Source organism: Accipiter gentilis, chromosome 1 (genome assembly GCF_929443795.1).
Source record: "Accipiter gentilis chromosome 1, bAccGen1.1, whole genome shotgun sequence".
In the NCBI taxonomy this organism is placed as follows: Eukaryota; Metazoa; Chordata; class Aves; order Accipitriformes; family Accipitridae; genus Astur; species Astur gentilis.
The window spans coordinates 22,574,258-22,595,242 of record NC_064880.1 but is presented as its reverse complement, the minus strand read 5'-3'; the positions used below and the strand labels follow the sequence as shown (position 1 = coordinate 22,595,242).

Genomic DNA, 20,985 nt, shown 5'->3' with positions numbered 1-20,985 from the left:
GCAGTTGAGATAATTTGAGAACAGTGGAAGATTTGGGAGCTGCTTAGAGAGAGGTGGTTGCAGCATCATTTGTAGCTTTAGATATGTAAAAAGCACAGCTTTGGAATATTTCCAGAATTGGTATTCCTATTAGTGATTGATAATGGAACAAATTCTTGCAAAAGAGATTTCACTCCTTTTTATCACAGTAAATTAATTCTCTTCCTTTAAGATTTTTAAGCATTTTAGAAGTATTCTTTTCACGCCTTCTGTCTTTTGCTGCAATTGGCTAAGAAATATGGCATTATTGTGACTAGAACCGACCTAGGAAAAACTTATTAACTATTCTCTCAACCGCTTTTGTAGCACCTAAAGGTATAAAGGCTCTTTTGTTTTAACAGGTTATCATGACAATCACATTGTAATTCGGTGGTTCTGGGCTGCTGTGGAAAGGTTCAACAATGAACAACGACTAAGACTTTTACAGGTAAGATCAGGTGATCTGTGTAGAAATAGTGTTCGTCATTAAAATTAGATGCTAAACTAGTCCCATCCAGGTATATGACATCCAAAAATGATGCTGATGCTGGCTAGTGGGAATAACCTGACAATCCTCAGAGGTTAACTGTAATAATTTGAAGTGACTGAAGCTCACAGCTATTTTTATAAATTTCTAAGTTAAAAAATACATTTAAGATAAAGTATCTGATGTTAATAATCCTTTACTATTGCTTGATTAAAAGTACATTAAGACTAGTAAAGATAGAAAAGGAAAAGTGTGTAATTGGTTATAACATTAGGTAGAAAATTTAATAATATTTGTACAGCTTAGGCAAGGAGAAAGCTTAGATGGAAGTTAAAGTGCCTCAAATTCGAAAATAAAGATGAAAACCTGAAAACTGGTCTAATTCCATTTTCACTAAGCCTGCAGAATCCAGTCATCCTGCTGATGAAGGACAAAAACCTCTCAACAGAGGAATATTTATACATGTGGGTTTACTATTGAGTTAATTTTTTTAAATTCAGGTTATGTCTATTGTATCTGTAAAGAATCAGACAAATCCCCACCCCAAACAATACCATGTTCTTGATCTATTATGAAATCCATTTTTTCTAACAATTCAGAATTTGCATCTGATCATTGAGTTACCTATATGAGTATGGTGAAGGATTTTCTTTTTTTATCACTTCAAGTACTTAAAAAAGGTCTCTCAAAAGCAGTGTGGGACATCTCATTTGATGGAGAGCCAGTGATATCCACTTATATCTTCTATCACATCTGTAGTCAAAAGTTTTTATCATATCCAGATCATTAAAAATTAAGAAGCCTCTGATCTGTCAAAACCCAGGTTTGATCTGTTCATGATAGGTTCTAAGTAAGTCTTCTCAACAGGCAGCATTTCAGCAAATGTCAGTGGGAATTCTACCTAATCTTCAGAATTTAGTCCTTTTCTTATAGTATTTAATAATGCTTTATAAAGATACGGAAATCCACATAGGCAAAAAGGCATAACACGAAGCCATTATCATACATTATTACTTTTTTTATTAGTTCCTCTTAATACAACAGTAGGGAAAAACTCACTTAGCCCTGAGTTGATATTAATAGTATTTTATTCTACAGTGTTTATGTAGCATAATTACTCCTTCAAAGAGAAACCTTTGAAGGAAATTGATCTGTTGAGTTGTCTCTTCTAGAGCCCTATTAGGAAATGGTGTATTTTCCCTTATCCTCCATTTGAAGTAGGTCACTTATGCCTCACAAATTTCCTTTTTTTGCAAATGCTTTTACGTAAGCATTTGGACTTGAGTGGGTATGCTGATATAAATAAATTTCTAACCTGCACCATCTGTGTATCCAATATCTGTGATGTTTTCTTTGCCCTGCAGTTTGTTACAGGCACGTCCAGCATACCCTATGAAGGATTTGCCTCTCTACGGGGGAGCAATGGTCCAAGAAGGTTCTGCGTAGAGAAGTGGGGGAAGATCACTGCTCTTCCAAGGTACAACTGTGTGTGTATTAATGATAGAGATACTTTAGAATATCAGTTACCAGGATAACAGATAAGCTGTTTGAGAAACACAAACAAGTTATAACTGAATATGCAAATGTACTATGGCTTACATGAAAATTCCTTGTTCCAGTGTGCAATCCACCCATTCTTCTTTGAACTCAGTTTTGTTCTCGTAAGATGGACAAGGCAGTGTAACCGTGGCTGACATCGGTATTGTAATGCTTTTTTCATGGAAAATTATATTAGAATGATAACTACTTCTGAATTTGGTTTTGTTGCATTTGGTTAAATGCGCAAGTATTTACTTACTGAACATGCAGTTCATCACTTAGGAGCAAAAATGAATATGAGTTAAAATTAAATAGCACTTGTGACTGTGTCTTGAGTGAAAGCTAGTATCAGACTTTTTGCATTAGACACACACAGCCTTTACGGTATAGTTTAGTGATGTAATTTTTATGCTGTCTGATGTCAAGAGTGTTAACAAATACAGAAGAGGCAAGTTATGAACTGCAGAAGAGGTGTATTTTGAGGGGGTCGTCTGACTTCAGAGGCAGCACAGGTACAAGAGAAGGTGAAGATTTCAAAGAGAACAAGTAAGGTCAATTGAAATATGTGAAGAGGGTATAGTATGAGTGTGCAAGATACAAAAGTAGGAGTTGAGTTGTACAAGCCCTTGCAGCCAAGAGGCAGCATTTAAATTGGGTAATGGTAGGTTTGGAGGAGTAGGATGAGAAGGTTAAAAAAAAAAAAAAAAAAGTTGTGTTTCTAAATTTTCCATTTTGTAAAGACAGGAGAAAGGGTTGTTTTCAAAGATCCATGGTAACAATACCAGCACTAGACTAATAACATGAGTGATGCAAGAAAAATCTTCAAGCATGGACACTTCATTGACAAAAAATGACAGGTTCTATTCTTTTTCTATATTGTGATCAGGCTGATATGTTTCTGGAATATTTCCTTTCATCCAGTTCTAGAATTCCGTAGTCTCTAGAATGGGTTAAAAGTGGTTAGACGCAGATTAGTTTGCAGAGTGCGGGTGAACTAACTGTACTTAATCAGATCTCAGCTTTAGTATGCTGCTTGTAGCCTGTGGTGGTAGCTTCGGGCTGGGCTGATCCATGGAGGATACTCAACCCTAATCCTAGCCCATTCCTCATAAACAAGATGCCTCAGGAATAATTTGCATTCAGAGTCTCTTTTTAGACACAAGGCGGCTGTCAGACACACAGAGCGTTTCTCTGACCAACAACCCTTAGCTTTTTCCTCCCGCATGAAGTCAGAAGCAGAGACATCTCTTGGGTTGGCTCCTGCCTGCAGACTGCCATGTGAACCGCACTGAGAAAGTCAAAGACGCAGAAGTGGCACTGTGAAATCCACAGGCACAGCAGGCAGCCTTTAAACAAAGCCATCTTTCCAGTTTACAGTACAAATGAGAGCCAGGCAACTGAGGATTAAAGATAAGCAAATTCTGGAAATGGCTATTTCAAATCAAATACTCTTAATATCTTTTGGTAGCTTCGTAATACCTTGTAGCCTGGTAAGTTTATTTTATAGTTTGATTATGTTGACCTATGGAATAGCTTTGATTCTGCATAAAAAGAAAAAGCTTTGATTTTTAAAAAATAATTTCTGACTTCAAAATACAACATTTTCTTCTGAGTTTAAATAAGAAAAGAGATTGTGGGAGTTTTTCCGTATCTTCTCTAATACTGGAATTCCTGGTGCTAACAAGCACAGTTTGCAGCATGGAAAAGGTCAGGACATGCCAGAACAGGATGCTCAGAATTTCCTCTGAAAAGGTTACACAGAGTCCTGGTTGTAATAAACTGCAGAATAAAACTGCTTCCTGTAGTGCAACATGGAGAAACGCGTCAAGAATCTTTGCTACCGTAGGGTGTTCAGCAAGCGTAGGGAAAATGCCAACTCTTCACATTTGGGAGGATGTACCATGCCCTTGAAATTTCATTTATGATTCCTTTGGTTAGGAAACATTTGATTTTTGTCTCTGTGGATAGTTTTTAACATACAAGGGTGAGAATTAAAATAAACCAACACCACACTTGTTTTGTTAAAATAAAAACAACTGTGTATGACAAACATCTACAGTTGTCAAGAACTGGCAATTCCTGACATTCATGCATGGGGAGCCTTGATCTCATTTTAAAAAAAAAATGATTTGCCATGTTTATGCATAAATGGGCTAAGCCCTAAGCAGAAAGCAGTATTTGCATTTTTACATATCTAGTTCCTGCATGCAGTTTAAGTTCAGCCTGCATCTCACCAGCTTCAAAGACTTGCTGTGCAAACACCAAGTAGTACTGGCTGGGAGGTTAGACATTGTTAACAAGGACCCCGAGTAGCAAACTTTCAAGAGGCTTCCAAACAAGCCCTGCCTGTGTAAACACATTGCTGGACCTGCTGCGAATACTGCCCTAGGACTCTGTGACTCTTAGTGATTCTCGGATAACTAAAGCATTTGTGTTAAGGCACAGTCACTCACTCGTAGCAGTGTTATGCTTTGCAGATTGCCCTTTTGATTTCAGTGGGAGTGCTAGTGAAATTTAATAATTTGGTGTGAGGGTGGCAAAAGCTAGGACTCAACAAGTCAGTGGACTTTGTTTCTTCCACTGTTTCTAAAAACCTACTGCACTGGTGAAAACACGTAAGAATACCCATCCCCATCTCTTCTTCCCGATTCTGAGACACAGAAAGGAACTAATATAGTTACTTAGGTATGTGATTGTGGTCTAAGCAGCTGTGATATAAACACAAAAGTATTCACTAGATGTTTACCTAGTTCTCACTGTTCTGACTGCTGTGTAATCAATTCTGCTGCATCAGAATAGTGAGATTTCTGAGAGACACATGTGAGGTTGCCTAGCTTGTATCACTGTCTTTTACACTAATAAGTCGGTAGCATGTAAAAGGCCCTGAAAATATTGTTTATTACAGGTTTAGATTAACTATTGCTATCCCTGAAGCCACTTCTACTTCCTTCTTTTGCACTGTGTTGCAGATTACACTAAATCAGCAGAGGGACTGCTACTCTTTCAATTCACTTACATGCTGAGAAATTGGTTCCAGGTTCATTTGCTGTACATGATATATATGTGCCTGTGATGATTCACATACGAGTAGTATTTATGTCTGACTGCTGGATTTTAACCCTAAGTCACTCTATTTTACTACTGTACTCAAAATGAAGGGGAGATTAATTGGGAACCAAGATGGTTTTTCATGTCATCATAAAATGTGAGTCTGGGAAGATGAACAGTTAGTGCCCATGTGGTTTGAAATGTTGGAATGGGAAGATACTGTCCAGAGGCAAAAAAACCTTTCTTCTTGAAGACTTATAAAGTTGCTTGCTAGGGTGAGAAAAGTATGCATTCCCTCAGAAGACAAAGATCTTAAGTTTTTGTCTTTTCTAATGACTTGGTTTTCCGAAGTAGGTGATTGCATTTTCAGAATTGCCCTCAAAATTAAGATAAAACTCAGTTCTCTTAATAAATGTAAACAACATGCCAGCTTACTATTAAACCAGTTTGTAATGAATCCCTTGCTAATTATATACTACGTCTTTTATAACTTGTGGTTTTACAGCCCACACAGCATGATCCATAGTTCTAATGAGTGGCTGTCAGCCCCATGCAGCAGAAGCATGTGGTTAGACTGTTAATTGCCTAAGATTCTTCCACACTCTACACTGAACTCAAGGGATCATTGAGTTTCAGTTGCCCATTTGCTGCTGCGTCTAAATCAGTCTTTCCACAAAAGGGATTTTATTTTATTTTTTTTTAAAGTACTCTGCAGGAAATGCAGTAATTTATTCTATATCACAGATACTACTTTGTACGGTTTTTGGAAAGGCAAACAAGGAGTACAAAGACAGCTTTCCTCCAGGAGCCTTAGATAGTATGGCTGGGTGGAGAAGTTTTACCAGGCCCCTGGAATATAGGGTGGGGAAATGCCTTTGCTGCTATACAGCATATACTAGCAGTATACTTCTAAGCGTACTGTATTTGGGGAGGGTGCAAAATTCAATGCTTTTTTAAGTGATTGCATATTTGATGATTGGACTGTGTTTATAATAATAGTGTGACCTTCTGTACTGTGTACACATTTCTTCAACCTGGTATTTTGAAGACACTCTAAGGCTGTAACTGAGTGTATCAGCTTCAATGAGGGTTTTTAATGGACTCACACGTTTTCAACAAACAAGATTAACCCACTTCACTTCCTGTTCCATCCCATAGCTGGGATCTGAGAGCCACTTAAAATGGCAATTAATGAATTTGCTCCCATGGAAGGCAGCAATTTCTGGCTCAGAGAAAGTTTGGTACAGGTCTGTTCTAGACATTCAGATTTCTGGGAGTGGTTAGGTTAAATGAGCTGCATTTGCTGCAAGGAGGGAACTTGTTCAGTCCTTCCACTGATGTTGTTACACATTTACACTTAATACGGATCATACTGATGAAGAGCAGGTCACTGCAGGAAAAGTTTGTTTTTCAGCTGGATTGTATTTAAATAACTCTGCGATGTGTTTTATTGCAAAAGAATAAAGTATTTGTAAACAGACACCTGCCAAAATCCACAAAGGTTTCCATCCTCATTAAAATGAGTCTGAAGTGAGACTTTGTTACAAAGCTTCAGAGCAGAAAAGATGCCTCCTCTGGCTTCTCTTTGCATCTCGTTCTCAAGAACCCATTGCATTAATAGTTACGCTATCTATTTCACTAGAGCAGGCTCATCCACTATAGTGGTTTAGAAAGTATTATCCTTAGCCTGCCCAGAGGTCAGGCAATGATACCCATTATTCTACTACAAGGAGAAACCTTTATTATCTCCCTTTTCATTCCCTGGAAGAGTTTTTGAGAGTCAGTTCCAAGTGTGTCAAAAATCTGAGGTAGATGGATTTCGAAAACTGAGAAATTAACCACGTGGTTGTCCTCCTAAGAAAGCAGGGTGGTATGGTAGAGGTACATGCATAGTTTTCTGTAATTGCAAAAAGTATTATTCTAAAGATTGTTGGTTTGCAGGGCCAGATATGCACATAGCGTAAATCAGCACAAGCAGTAACTTCCTGAGAACACAATCCATATGCCAAAGAAGTGTAAAAGGAGGAGCATGTAATTTGTCTGTCCTTGACTACTGTGGGATTGTTTCCTGTATATCTAGAGTATTTTTTAATATTTCATCACATCTAATACCTTATGCATATTCAGTGTACTGAAATATTGTTCATGATTACAAATACAGTATCAAGTATCATCAGTACAGAAAAAAATACTACTTCTCAGAAGATATATTTAAAGCCAAGATTTCAGAACAGACTACTTGAATTGTGCCATGCTATATCATTCTTTTCTCATGCATATTTAATAGATAAAGTTTATCCCACTCCTTTTGGGCTGTCAGTGTGTTTCTAAAGACCTTCATAAATGCTTCTTATTGGCTTATTTTAATGAGAAGAAAGTAGATTAAACATCAATTCAGTGTTCAATTGGAAAACATCATTTGACAGAACGAAGTCTTCTGAAAGAATACTATCTGCCCATCTCTACGCAAGCACATACCGGTCTGTGTGTTCTCTTTTGAACTTTTTAAATAACGTACTTCTTCACCTCCTCTTTTTTTTCCCCCCTCAGGGCTCACACTTGTTTCAATCGTCTGGACCTTCCCCCTTATCCATCATTCTCTATGTTATATGAAAAACTGTTGACAGCAGTTGAGGAGACAAGTACTTTTGGACTTGAGTGATACACAAGCCACAGTGCCCAGCTCATTGGACTTTTGTGGATCTGTCTTCTTAAGAAATGAATGAACGTTTGTATTGGATTTCCTAGAGGAAAATTGTTTCACAGTGCAATTCAAATAATGAGGTTCCATCAAAGAGCTTAAGAAGCAATTAAAGAGCATTGTGGTAGTGGCAGATTTCTCTACAGTGAAACTCGAGTGTGCCTGATGTGCAGGGAAAACCAAGTCTTGCAATCCATGGTTTTTCAGGACAGCCAAACTTCTTAAATTTATGTTCTGAGCAAACAAGAAACATGATCCCATGTTGTGATCAACCTGGCTACCGCAAAACTGACATGTACCCAAAAACTGGATTTCAGCAAAGTTGTTGAATAGAAAATTCAAGTCAAAATATGAAATCATTCAGCCCCTTACCTACCCAGTAAATTATCAAAAAAAATGTACACTAGATTTTTTTTTAATTCATGAAGGTACATTACTTTATGCCATATGTTATAATAGCATATCCAGTACTTGCTTTACCTAAGACTATGAGTGCCTGCATGGTGTGTACCATAGAGCTCAAGTTCCTGGGGCAGAAGTGAATTGGAAGGAAAGTCAGCAACAAAGGATGTAACAACAACGGCGTGCATTAAGGAGGTTTGTGGAAATGTGTTTGCCAGTGGTGTGTATGACAGAAGATGAGCTGTTATAATGAACTTAACTTAATAAGACTGATTTTATGCTTTATACTGCATGGAAACTATTTTAAGAAGAAACTAGCAATTTATCACAGCATATCAGGAAAAAAACCCCTAACACAGTGACTTCTGTTTATTTTTATAGGTTCATTATGTTATGTTTCTTAGAGTATAAACAGGAGATAAGCAAACTAAAATGCTATTTCTGTTTTTGTCACTTTCCATGCTTGAACAGACATTCTGCTAGTGTTTATTCTTTAAGCACTCTCAAGGGGAAAAAACGCCTTTTATTTTTGTAAGAGTAAAAAACTCCCCGAAATATTTTGCACTGAATGTACCAAAGTTGAAGGGACATTATGATCTGACTGACAGCAAACTGCATCACTATGAAGTATCTATAAAAACACTTAGGAACCAGGCTTTCTTCACGGTGCCATGTCTATAGGTATCAGGACTGTGCACATAAGTAATAATTTTATAATACTATATGTGATATTGTAATATGCATTTATTTTAAATGCATCTGGGTCATTTTTCATGCATTGGATAATTGAATGCAGTGGAGTTTAATACAGATATTTCATATGCTCCCCACAACTTTTTATTTGTACAGCACCATAAAAAACTAGCTCATTTGGAAACCCATGAGTAACCTACTTTAAGGTGAGCCACTGGTCATAATGCCACTGTCCCATATCAGTGAACACCTACAAGATGTAAACTGTTCATAGTGTCTAAGCTTGCATTTTCACTGATAAATAGTTTTCTTATCAAATGTTATTTGAAAGAGTTTTTATGGCATATCAAACACTGCATGGACACCAATTTGTTTAATTTTGCTGAAACACATGAGGCTTGCTCGCATCTATTTTTGGTACTTTCCTCCAGATGGTCTTGTGGAACACTTGTGCAGCTGTGCGCCGTTTCTTGTACAGCTGCTGTCACACAGTGCATCCACCACATTTTAAAATTCCAGGAAGTTGCACTTGGATACTGGATGACAAGAACATGAATCTAGCTTTGCGCTAGCCTTCTTGATAGCACTGAAGCACAGCAAGCCCTCTTCCGTGGGAGAAGTAGCTTTTGAAGTAACGTTCTCACTTTGGAGGCTCTTGAAAGGGCATCTCAGGGAGGTATCCTGCTTGTTCTTGTGGGAGGTTTTTTTTCCAATGAAGGTGAACGTCTATGGAGATGTCATCAGCAAAGACTGCCACTCCTCCTTCCAAGTCAGAAGGCAGGTACAGCTGTGGTGGTGGCAGCAAAGACTGAGAAAACCCTTCAGGCTCACTGAGAAAATGTTACCTGTGCAAAGGAAAACCCATTTGCAAAATCAGAGTGAAAGCATTCTTTTATTTCAGGAAGAATTGAGCTTCTGCATGACATCTGGGACTCGCTTAAGTAACATAGGTTGTCTTACACTACTTCTGGCTGGTATGAAGTAGCAAAGAAAAATCCAAACGTGTCACCCTATTTTTACACATATATTTATCAGTCTTTGCTAAGATTGCATGTCACAGATCCTAATGACATCTTTTTTCAGAACATGAATGAGCAGTAGGCAAACTGACTTTTCATCAGGAGACTCCAGCATGGCTCATGTTTCATATGATCCATTCACTGAGTAGCTAAAACTCTGGCACTCGAAGCAGAATGCAAGTTCTGATTGAAGGACTGCAGAATTTTGATTTTACAATACTGTGTTATCTGTGGTCTAAAAAGGAGATTTCCCAGGTGGAAACTGTATCTACAAGTTTTGAACCAGAAACTCTTTGGAATGAAAAGTTTAAATATTTGGCAAAAAGTAAGTTTATACTAGTCTGCCTTTTAAGTTATGCTTTTGTACAAAACAAACAATAAATGCATCTTGCCAATTTTTATTTAAATATATCTACTGCACACATTTGTTCTGTATTTATGCATGTAAAAATAATTGAGATCAGCCACTATGACTAGTCCAGTATTCTGTAACAATGCGACAGGGTCACCAGCGGGGCAGCTGTCAGTTTAAAAAAAAAAAAAAAAAAAAAAAAATTAAAAAATCCGTAGTCCTTGTAAGCATTAAGACCAAGAGAGACTGAGGAGAAGCTGCTGCTTCCTCCTTTGCTGCCAATATCACTCGGGGGACTCTAGAAAAACGCTTTTTGAAAGTGATGAGGAGTTAGCTGCCCAGATATGGCTACCTGTGGTGCCTCGAGCACTTGGCTGGCTCTTTGTGATGATACAAGCGATGCTGCTGCTCTGAAGAGATTAGCAAGGAGGGAGTATAGGAAAGGAAGCCTGAGCTTTCTCAAATACCCACATCTTCTGGCTACTGCTTGGAATATTCTCCCTTCGGTGTGGGAAGCCGTTCCCATTAAACATGTCCCAAGTGAAAGCTGACTTTCATGTCCTGCAGATGACTGCAACAGGCGACCATGGTGCTTTTGCTTATGATGTGCTGTGGCAGGCACGAGGGTCTAGATAAAGACTGAGAAGCCTTTCTGAAAGCTCTGTATCTCCTCAGAACTTTTCCAGATGGTGCTAAGGAGCTTTGCATTTAGGGAGGGAAAAAAAGCCAGTCAACTTGAAGTAGGCAAAAGATTCCCTTCAGCTACAGTGTGATGACAGCTCGTACTAACTTAACCTACAGCATCTCCATCAGATGGAGCCTTCTGGGGAGGTCCCTGCAAGAGTTAAAGTGAGGTGCCCATGGAGCCGTGCGTTGCTAGCCAAAAAGCAGCTAGCAGGTCCTTGCAGCCTGCCTGGCCAGCTGCTACCTCTGTCACACCATCAGCTGCACCTTGCAGGGTAACATGGGAAAGCCTGCTTTCAGTCCACAGTAAAATCCAATTTAACACGCAATCCTGCTGACCAGAAGCGAATCTTTTCCCCCACCACCCACTGTTTTTCCTTAGTGTTCATCAAATAATTGCCTTTTTTGCTTTTAAACATAATTTTCACGATCCTTGTAGTGAAGCTACCATAAAAAGGTGTTAATATAGCTTAGAGAGTATCTAGGGTGAAATCCATCTGTGTACACAGGCCTGCTGGGCACCACATAAACTCCACATTGAAGCAGTTAACCTTGGGTCATACAAGGTACGGTTAATATATGTAATCTTCGGGGAAACTGAAAATCTAGGCAGCAGCATGCTGGCAGGACATCAGACAAAGTTTCTGGCATGAGTTAAACTGGCAGAGCACTGGACTGGTAGTTTGCAGTTTGCTCAGTTTAAAATTATAGGAAGGAAAAGAGTTTTGTGGTGTCTTATGTATTTTTAATCTTTTTAAAAGTTAAAAAAAAAGCTTCCTTCTGAAGCATTCATAATGGTATCTGGTTGCTAAATGCTATCTCAGGAGTATTAATTGCAGATGTTTACTGAATTTCTGCAGTGGTATCTGCAGACATTTATGGAGATACTTGCAAGCACACGGTCTCTGGACTGAGGGAATTCCTATTCACAAAAAGGGAATCTGCAGCAGCTGTGTTTGAATAGCCAGTGTAAGTTCATTTCCTGTAGCATAAAGCAAGTTAATTCTTTTCAGCAAATGAAACTTATTTGTGTTAAATTATACTAATAGTTATGTTTTTCTTGCCACTGTGTTTATGTGGAGGGGTAATTTATTCCTGTTAGCACTAATGGGAATTGAGCAAAAGTTTGGTCTCCACTTATAAGATTACAGACTTAGCTTTAACATTACCCTTACAGTATTAATACTCTACTGTCACTGCTGTTTCCTCTTCTCATCCTTTCCTCCCTGGGCAAGCAAATTGAACTCCAAGCAAAATTTCAGAATACTTCCTCAAACCTGGCTTCTTAAACTGTTTGCTTTTTGGCTTAATTATGTGGTACAAAACAGAACTGCAGAAATGTTAAGGTTGACTAGCTCACCAATTGCAAGTAGAAAATCCTTTACAATGTTATTAGCACGACGACGGCAGCTGCTGTTGGACTAGTCTAACTTTTTACCTAAATATTTTACATTAAAAAAAGAGTTTAGGAGGTTGAATTTGAAATTGCTTGTTTGCTGGAAAAATAAATATACATTAGGTAAATAGTAGGGAAAAAGAAGAACTTTACTGTAAAGCCAGTAAGGCTAAAAGCCTTTTTACACCCCATTTTTGTTAGCAGTATGCAAAATTATAAAGCCGACCATATAAACACACAGTTTTCACAGTGTGTGTTGGTTTATGTTTTGCATCTCTTTCAAATAGACCACGAGCTTCATAGTGCTTCTGTTCAGTTTCAGACTGACTAGTTTCAGCACCAGGCTGCTACTATTTAGAATGTTCATTGCTATGAAAAGTTTTTTATTCAGACATTTCTAGTATTTTCTAAAATAATTTTACTGTAAAGAAAGGTATCGTTCAGGCTGAAACTTCATTTAGGGCTCTACTTCATGGGCTTTGCTCAGAGCCACGTTATGCCGTAGGTATTTTAAGGTAAACTCGTGATTAATTGGAGAGTTCTATTTAATATCAGTGACATTATAACGACCTTCTAATCACTGCTTAGAAAGGCTCCTCCTGACTGTAGGTAAAAGGATGACAGTCAAGGACTCCTCTGGAATGGTTACAATCCATTGTAGTATCTGTATGTATTCAAAATGCAATTAAAATATCTCCTGAGGACTATGTGAAATAATTACTACACTCATTGATTAGCCCTCTTCTAAATCTATAATTGGAATTTTGAACTTGTTTCCTTTATGTACCAAATGCAGTCAGGTTACCTTGCAGAATAATAATAATAATAATTTAACTACAGATGTATTCTGACAGATCTCTTAAAGTCATGGTGAATGCGAAAGGGAGCTGAGCTATGCTTTTTTCAATCCTTCCTCCCTTAAAAAAACTTCTGAATAATGAAAATTGTATTTTGTTTCATTTTTAGAACTTGCAGAAAGTTCTCACTCAGCCCCTACTTAGAAGAAGCCTTGTCTACTTAGAGGGCTTTTGCTAAGCACTCAGGAGGTGTATTGTTCCACTAATTTAACATAGTTTTGTGCTGACATCAGTGTAATCAGCTTTTAAATGTATACACCTACAAAACTCTACAGGACTCTGGTCTCCCTTATTCTGGGCTGCCTTCCAAAGGCTGGCTATCCTCTCCCTTTTAATTGCACATAATCCTACAATCACCCAGAGACAATTGCTGACCACCTACACTGACTGTAGCTATAGTATCAGAGTAAGATTGTGGGTTTGTTTATTTTTTCATCAAGAATTAAACTGGTCTCCTTTGCAACAAAAGCAGCTCCCTTCAGTCCAGAGACTTGATAGGATCACCGTTACTCTGACATCTGGATTGTGAGTGGTTTAAGAAAAATAGTCATAAAAGTTTATTGGAAAACAGTTGATTAGGTATTGAAGGGTAAAATGTCTTTTGATTTTGGTTTTGCAAAATTAATAATGAGGCAGAGGATTTTTCTTGTGATGTTTTCTATCACCAGAATTTCTGAGCCCCCCTGGGCTGCTGCAGGCTGTTGGCTGGAAGGGTGAGTAGCTCTTGCAGTGAGGCAGGTGAGTGCTGATCCAGAAACCATGGCAGCAGGTGATTTATTACCTTGGCGAGGACTTTGCCTTCCACAGGTGGAGGCTTTGTCATACAGCCCTTGAACTGGTTTCTTCCAAAAGCTTGTTCATATCTGCATTGCCTGCTAATTGCAATACAAGCAGCTCCTGACATACTCCATTGACTATTGGGCATGTCTCATTTTAGGAGAGAATTACAATTTTTATAGTTAGAAATACTCATCTAGCAGTATAAATCACACCACTAAAAGAAGATTCTGCTGAGACATCATATTTGATTGCCATGCTGACTGCAGTCAGACGTTGGAGCTGAGCGATTTTAAAATAGATTACTGTATGAATAAGCAAATAAATCTCTGAAGCCTCATAAATAATGCTAAGGAAGGAATGTAATTGTAGGTGCTGTAATGATAAGATATGGCAGTTCCACACAGCAGATAGAGCATACAAAATGCAACCATGGAATAGTGCTAGAGTGAAAACAAGACTGAAAGAGTAGGAGCAGAAAAAGGACTACATTTTGCAAACAGGGAGCAGGACAGCGAGCTGTGCTTACCACTGGGTATACCAAAGGAGATACTTTTTGCTTGAAAATTAGGCTACGATAATGTACCCAGGAAGAATTATTATTCATCCTGAAATATGTTAGTGTTACTGCAAGTGCAAGACACATTTTACCTAAGTACACAGTCAGAAAACTTACTTCTATGTTGGTGTTTCTTGTTTTATTGGGTTTGGGTTAGGTTTTTTTATTTGGACTACTCAGGAAAATGAAGGCTTCTAAATAAAATAAGGGTGGTGTCTGGAAGCTCTCTTTAGTCTTGTTGTTCGGACAAATAATTATTTTGTTTATTACTAGCTGCATTTGGCAAGAGAAATAGCATCTGATAAGAAGTTAAATCATCACTACCGAAGGTGACTTTCATTTTAAATATGATGGGCCAAATCCCTAATATTTAGGTATGTGAAAATGTAGATTTTTTTTTTTTCTTTTTTTTTGGATGGTTAGGGTTTGTGTTATGGTTGTGTAAGAACAATGAATTTCCACAAGGAGAGGGATTGATATGACATTTTTAAAGCTTATTTGAGGTAATTAAAATATTCTCAATTATCTAGTTGGCCAAGCTGATGCGAGTCTTGACTCCATTCACTCTATAATGACATTATCAGAAAAAATACTGTGTAAGAGGGTAGGAAGATCTCAGGATCTGGTTCTGTACCTAAAAGCTGACCTGGTTCTTTACTTAAAAGCCAAGAGTATTGGATAAGTCAGTACAAGAGTCAAAGGAAGAATTCCTTGCCGGTTTTATCCTTCATCAAGGTAACTGAGGTGGTAAGAGTTTTGTATAAACAAAAGTATAAAGTCCTAAACAAGAAGACAACTAGTACATTGGACCATAATGGTTTAATAGCTCTATATAGCAGGACATTTTTCTGCAATGAGTCTGCAACACTCAGGAGACTGCTGTTTATTATCAGCATTGCAGGGAGGAAGAAGAATTATATTAAGTACATAAATCATCTTAGGAGGATGCTTTTTCTTTGTACTTTGTTTTTCCTTGGAATGACATAGCCTTGAGGGCATCCGTGAATCCTGATCAGCAAGGCTGCTTTTTGTATAAGTGACTGAACATTTGTACTCATAAGGGCTGGTACAGTATGGAAGGGGAAAACTTTAGAGAAAAAGAAGGTCATGAGGGATGTGGTGTGGAATACTGGTACCTCCAAGTCAGTTGATATTCTTGACCTTGCTAGGTTACAGTTTGGGTCATTCAGCATGTTTGAAAGCGCATACAGTTTTACAAGTTTTTGTAGTGGGGATGCAGGCATCCAGAATCTAACAGGTATATAGGTGCATCTCCCTCATTTTTGACAATTACTTGATATAATTTTATACCAAGTTCTTTGTTTTTAAAGAATTTCAGGCACTGACAATACAGAGTGCATATTTATTTCTAAGCTTTAAGTAGAACACGTGGTGTATTTTTTAATCCTTTCCATACTTTTCAGTTAAGTGTTCACAAGACTGTATATCAAATACAATACCAAGTTTTTCTATCTTTCTACAAGCCAATTTAAGTTTCATCTGAATTTGGTATATGTCTTTCACAAAACACTAAATGGGGAATATGTGCTTCAAGCATTAAGATGGTGTATGTCCTTTTCTCCATTTACATTGCATTATATTTCACTTTTTTTTTCTTTGAGGCAGAGAGAGCAGATACAAAATCTGTTGTGTTACAGGGGCACACAATGTGTTTCATTGTGCCTGGCTTCAAGGAATGTACTATAATGTTTGACTGCTCACAGATTTACATAATTATCTACTCAGTTGAATACAGGACTGTTGTGTTGTATTTCTTCTTACTCAAAAACATTTGGGGAAAAGATTTTCTGTGTATAATTTTATTTTCATACTGATCTCTATTTTGTTTAAGACCATGTTTCATCATGAAATCACTTAATTAAAATAAATCTTCTTACAAAATCCACTTTGGAAATCAACTCTTTTATTGTGCCTCTGAATATATCGTAACATCATTTTTTAAATGAGTACCTCTTATATCTAGATCATTCTATGTCCTTTTCAGCATTTTAAAACCATTGGAGAAACTACAAGATACTCTTTCTTACATCACCTTTTCTAAGTGACTTCTGGTGGCCTGTGGAGTCTGGCATGTTACAAATCGCAATTTTGGAAGCAGAGAAAGTAAGGATTCTGCAGCCATAGGCAACATAATTTGAACAAGAACTACACATGAAACAAAAACTGTGACAAATCAAACAAACAAAGCACCAGATACTACAGCCAACACGGTGGAGAGGCCCAGGCTTCGCTAAGAGTCTCTGCTTTTGAATGGAGCATCAGAACTGGCAGTGACGTAATTTACAACACTGGCTGTAGTACAGAAAAGCAGTGTATTTTCACAGGGAAATATCTTCAGGGAAAAATACATTTTTCTGTCTTTCATAAAAGTCAGTAGCCCCCACCAAAGATTTCCTTTTACTTCTGTAAGAGATACTGCTAGTTCCAGTGAGAGATACTGGTCTTTATTCAGCACTTAGGCAAGGGTTCTACCCACCAAGACACAGTCCAAGGAAACCTTTGCTCTAGAATGGTTAAATGGCAAGTTGTCACTTCTCCTGTGTGTTACATAAACTCTTTGTAGAATCTAATATTGAAGTGATGTTTCTATTGTTTTAAAATTTTTCCTAGAAAGTAATTTTGCGTTATCTTGCTGCTACCAGAAATGCAATGCAAGCTAACCTAAATCATTGAAAGGGAGCTGCTGCGGGCAGAGAAGAGGCTTTCAGACCTGAGCCCTTTCAGACTGTTCTCTGTCGTCGTTCTCAGTGTTAAGACTCGTAAGACATTTTCATCCAGATCACTGATAACTGACCAATTGCTCATTTTTTCCCTCCATATGAAGACTGGAGTTTGTATGAAGCTCATGCCGGGTGACATTGGGGCAATCGTGGTAAGCGGTGACTGGGTGAAATACAGAGACTTTGCCCGTTGCATTGAGGACTGCCCTTTGTTGCTTATTTCCTGTGTGCGAAGGTGGTGGGACTCCTGCAGAGATTTTGGCATGGGGGGGGCGGGGGGGGGGGGAAGTCAGATTTTTTTAAAATGATGTGTAGTAAATAAAAACATAATTCTTTTTGGATGAGGGGGGGATCTGTACTCAATGATTAGGTCATGTCCAGAACTGTCTATTGCAGATGAGACAGGAGGTGGCATGCTGATTCTGAGGGGCCTGTGGCAAAACGTCATTCTGTGCTGTGAATAGTTCATGCTTCAGGTTGATTTGGTATCAGACAGGTTGCTTCAGCTAACAGTGCTCTTGTAGATGTTCGGGGCATGGGTCATCTCTATAGGGCGGTGGTTTGTGGGGGTGGCGGTGGTGTTGCATATGTTATCCCCACAGAGCGAGAGAAACAACATTCAGTGTAAGTACAGGAGTATCCCCTAAGACAGAGGGGTGGGTTTATGCTATGATCTGAGATGCACAGAATCAGCACATTTTTCAGCTAGCCCACTACTCTGTGTGGTGGTCTGGTGTGCCAAATCCATGCTCTTTTGCCAGGCAAACAGCTGTGGGTACTTTGCACAACAACAATCATCCACTTTGCAGGCAGATTTGCTTCTTGGAGGCTGCAGTAGTAGAGGCAACGTATAGAAGATGTGGATCTTTCCCCATGAGTTTTGAACTGCAGAACACTGAAGGTGCTTAGGTAAGGCTTTGTTTTGCATGTGTTGTTGCATTACTTACGCATGTACTTTCCCGTGGAACGGCTATGCCACAAAGAGGCTTAACAGCTTGGTGGAGATACTCTTTTGCCTCATGTTTTTTGAGGCCTTTTTGGTGCCACAGATCAGGGTCTTGCCTTGTCAATGACTGCTCAGAGAAGTTACCACAAACAAGCTGGTGAAGGTGGCTCAGGCATTCTCAGCTTCCATCTATGCAGCTCAATGTTGTGCACTTGTCCCCCACTCTAGCGACACAGTTATCTGCTGATAAGGGTGGGTTGCTGTCTGTTCAGTCCAAACGACATCAACCCCATGGGAGGTTTCAGTTGAAATCGGCACTTCTTGGGGGAACTGAGCTTTTTCCACAAGGTTAGCGTCCTAAACCACTTAACGGCTCTCATCAACGCGAGTGGTGCATCACAGCTTTGCCAAATGGACAACTGATCAAGAAGAAATAGTTCTTTTCATGAAAGCCTCTGAAGACTGCAAAAAGCCAGCTTTGTAATGGATAGATAATTAAGGAAAGCAAGAGAAGAATGGGAATTATGAAGCTAACACCTTTGGGATAATTAAAAAATAGCAATTAATGACCAGTTGTACACATTAGTAATAAGCATAGTTCATGATCCTGTACTGTTGTGACCTTCAGCCTACCACTCCCCCTTCTCCGCCCTTTGTTTGTCATTCTCTGTGGTGGTGTATCTAAGTAAAATTCCAAAGTCCTAAGGGTGGAGTCCTGCCAATTATACCCTTCTCTAAGTGCCATACGTGTTTCTATGGCATTATATAAACAGATAACCAAGGCTACAAAAGCATGCATGTCATGAAGCATTTTTGGTATTTATTTGGTTTTCAGAACTCAAAAGGAGAGTAGAGCAAATCCTGGCCTTGAAGAGGATCGGTGAAGATATACAAGCAGCTAAGGAGACAAACATAAGCACTGTCATTTACTTCTTGGCACCACGTGCTATAATAACCTAAAACATCTTAATTGTAGTTATCATTTAATTTTACTCCTGTGGATCATTTGGTATGTTTGGAATGCTGCTTGCTTTTCATGCTGCACAAAGAACGCTTCTCCTCAAAACCAATCTTTTCTATGTGTTGTCCTTTTATTTGGCAGATGTATTTGAAATCATGTTATAATGAAGAAAGGGTACAGTCTGGAACTCTGCAGAGATGGTGGAACTCTGTGGGAGAGAGTAAAGATTTTGGACTTTGTAAAAAAAACATCCAGAGCTCAAAAATGCTAAAAACTTAGATGGAAGGTTAAGCGAGGAGTTGTTACGCTTGAAAAGCAGCTCTTGTTTTTAGTAGGTATATCTTACTGTGCCAGCTGCATGGTGTAACATATTCCAAAATCTTCAGGGATACTTTCCATTTTCTCAAACTGTGTATCTCATCTTCATTTGTACTACTTGAACTAATCTTAATGTAAGCATTGCTGTGACAGCATGACTTGGGTACTTACTCGCCATGCATATAGCAATTGCCCATTTCACTGGCAGTGCCGCGGCATAAACAAAATTAACCCAGTAACTCTAATGGTGCACCGCTGAAATTAAATTTGTAACTCTTAAACTCTTATGCTACGTTACTATTACTGCCTTTATGACAAATCTATTATAAAACGGATGCTTGCAAATTTCTAGGGCAGCTGGTTGGATTGCTTCAGAGAGGAAATCAATTTGACAAACAAATGGCAGCTATTTTAGAACTCTTTCTCATTTCACCTTATTTCTAAAGCACGCTTTAGGCTATTTTATATCCTCAGAAAGGGTCTTTTTGAAACCAGAAGTTAAAGTCTTTTAACTTTTTTTTTTTTCTCCTCTGGGCTCCTTCAAGCAAGAGCTTCTGAAGACCGAGTTGCCACTTACGTGGATGAAAAAGAGATTGTCAAGCAGGCTCCGAGAGAGATGTGTACTTATATAAAAGCAATAAAAAGTAGGTTCTGCTCCCGTTTAAACATGCATGTGCTGTGTGCGAACTGGTCTACCAGTTTCTGTTTTTAACTGGACTGAGCCAGTACTACGGTCGCCTGAGCCTTCGCGGGCTCCGTCGTAACGTAAAAAGCCTAACCCTGTGCAGTCCCTGCCGGTAAGCGCCCGCGCGTGTTGTTACTGTGGTTGTGGGTTTCTGTGTCAGATCCCCAGCTCCACTAGGCCAGAAAAGAAAGGGAACGCTGCAGACGCGGGCGGCCTCCCCGGCACCGGCGCCGGCCGTGCCGCCGCCCTCTGCCCCGCCGCACCTCGTGCACCTTGCGCTACCCCGTGCCCCAACCTTTCCCCTTTGTTCTGGTACTGCTGGAGGCAGCGTACACCCCGATACGCCTCAGTACAGCCTCTAGATGAAATGCGGCTCTTTGCCTAGGAGATGCGGTCGCTGCATCTCGCCCGAACCGGCGGCTCTGCCCGCCCTGGGCTCCGTCAGGCGGTGAAACAAAATGGCTCTCCTGCAGCTGCCCCGGACGCGGGCCGGCCGTCACCCGGCGGCAGGCGGCCCCGCTCCCGTCCCCCGCTGGCGCCCAAACAACCGGCCGGCCCTGTCCAGCACCACCCCGGGGCGCTGGGGGGGGGGGAGGGCGGCGGGAAGGCGGCCGGTCCGCCTCAGCGGGGCCGGGCAAGGCCGCGTCTCCCAGCACCGCGGGAGAAGGAGGAGGAGGAGGAGGAAGAGCAGGAGCGCGTCCCCGCCGCCTTGGCGGCGCCCCCTCGGCTCGCAGGAAAGAGCGGGGCGAGGAGGCGGCGGGCCGGGCAGGCGGCACCTGCCGCTCCGGCCGCCTCAGCCTCA

At 39.7% G+C, this 20,985-nt stretch overlaps 2 protein-coding genes across 3 annotated transcripts in view; both read left to right on the top strand.

The window, feature by feature from the left end:
- Positions 1–10,314, top strand: part of HECW2 (HECT, C2 and WW domain containing E3 ubiquitin protein ligase 2) — a 175,759-nt gene extending 165,445 nt beyond the window's left edge. For both annotated transcript variants that reach the window (XM_049797445.1, XM_049796758.1), the window contains exons 27-29: positions 381–466; positions 1,870–1,982; positions 7,643–10,314. In XM_049797445.1, coding sequence (XP_049653402.1) covers positions 381–466; positions 1,870–1,982; positions 7,643–7,754 — 311 coding nt within the window. In that variant the 3' untranslated portion in view covers positions 7,755–10,314. The remainder of the gene's footprint in view (positions 1–380; positions 467–1,869; positions 1,983–7,642) is intronic.
- Positions 1–20,985, top strand: part of LOC126053268 (splicing factor 3B subunit 1) — a 647,576-nt gene that overhangs the window by 470,587 nt on the left and 156,004 nt on the right. The window lies entirely within an intron of this gene.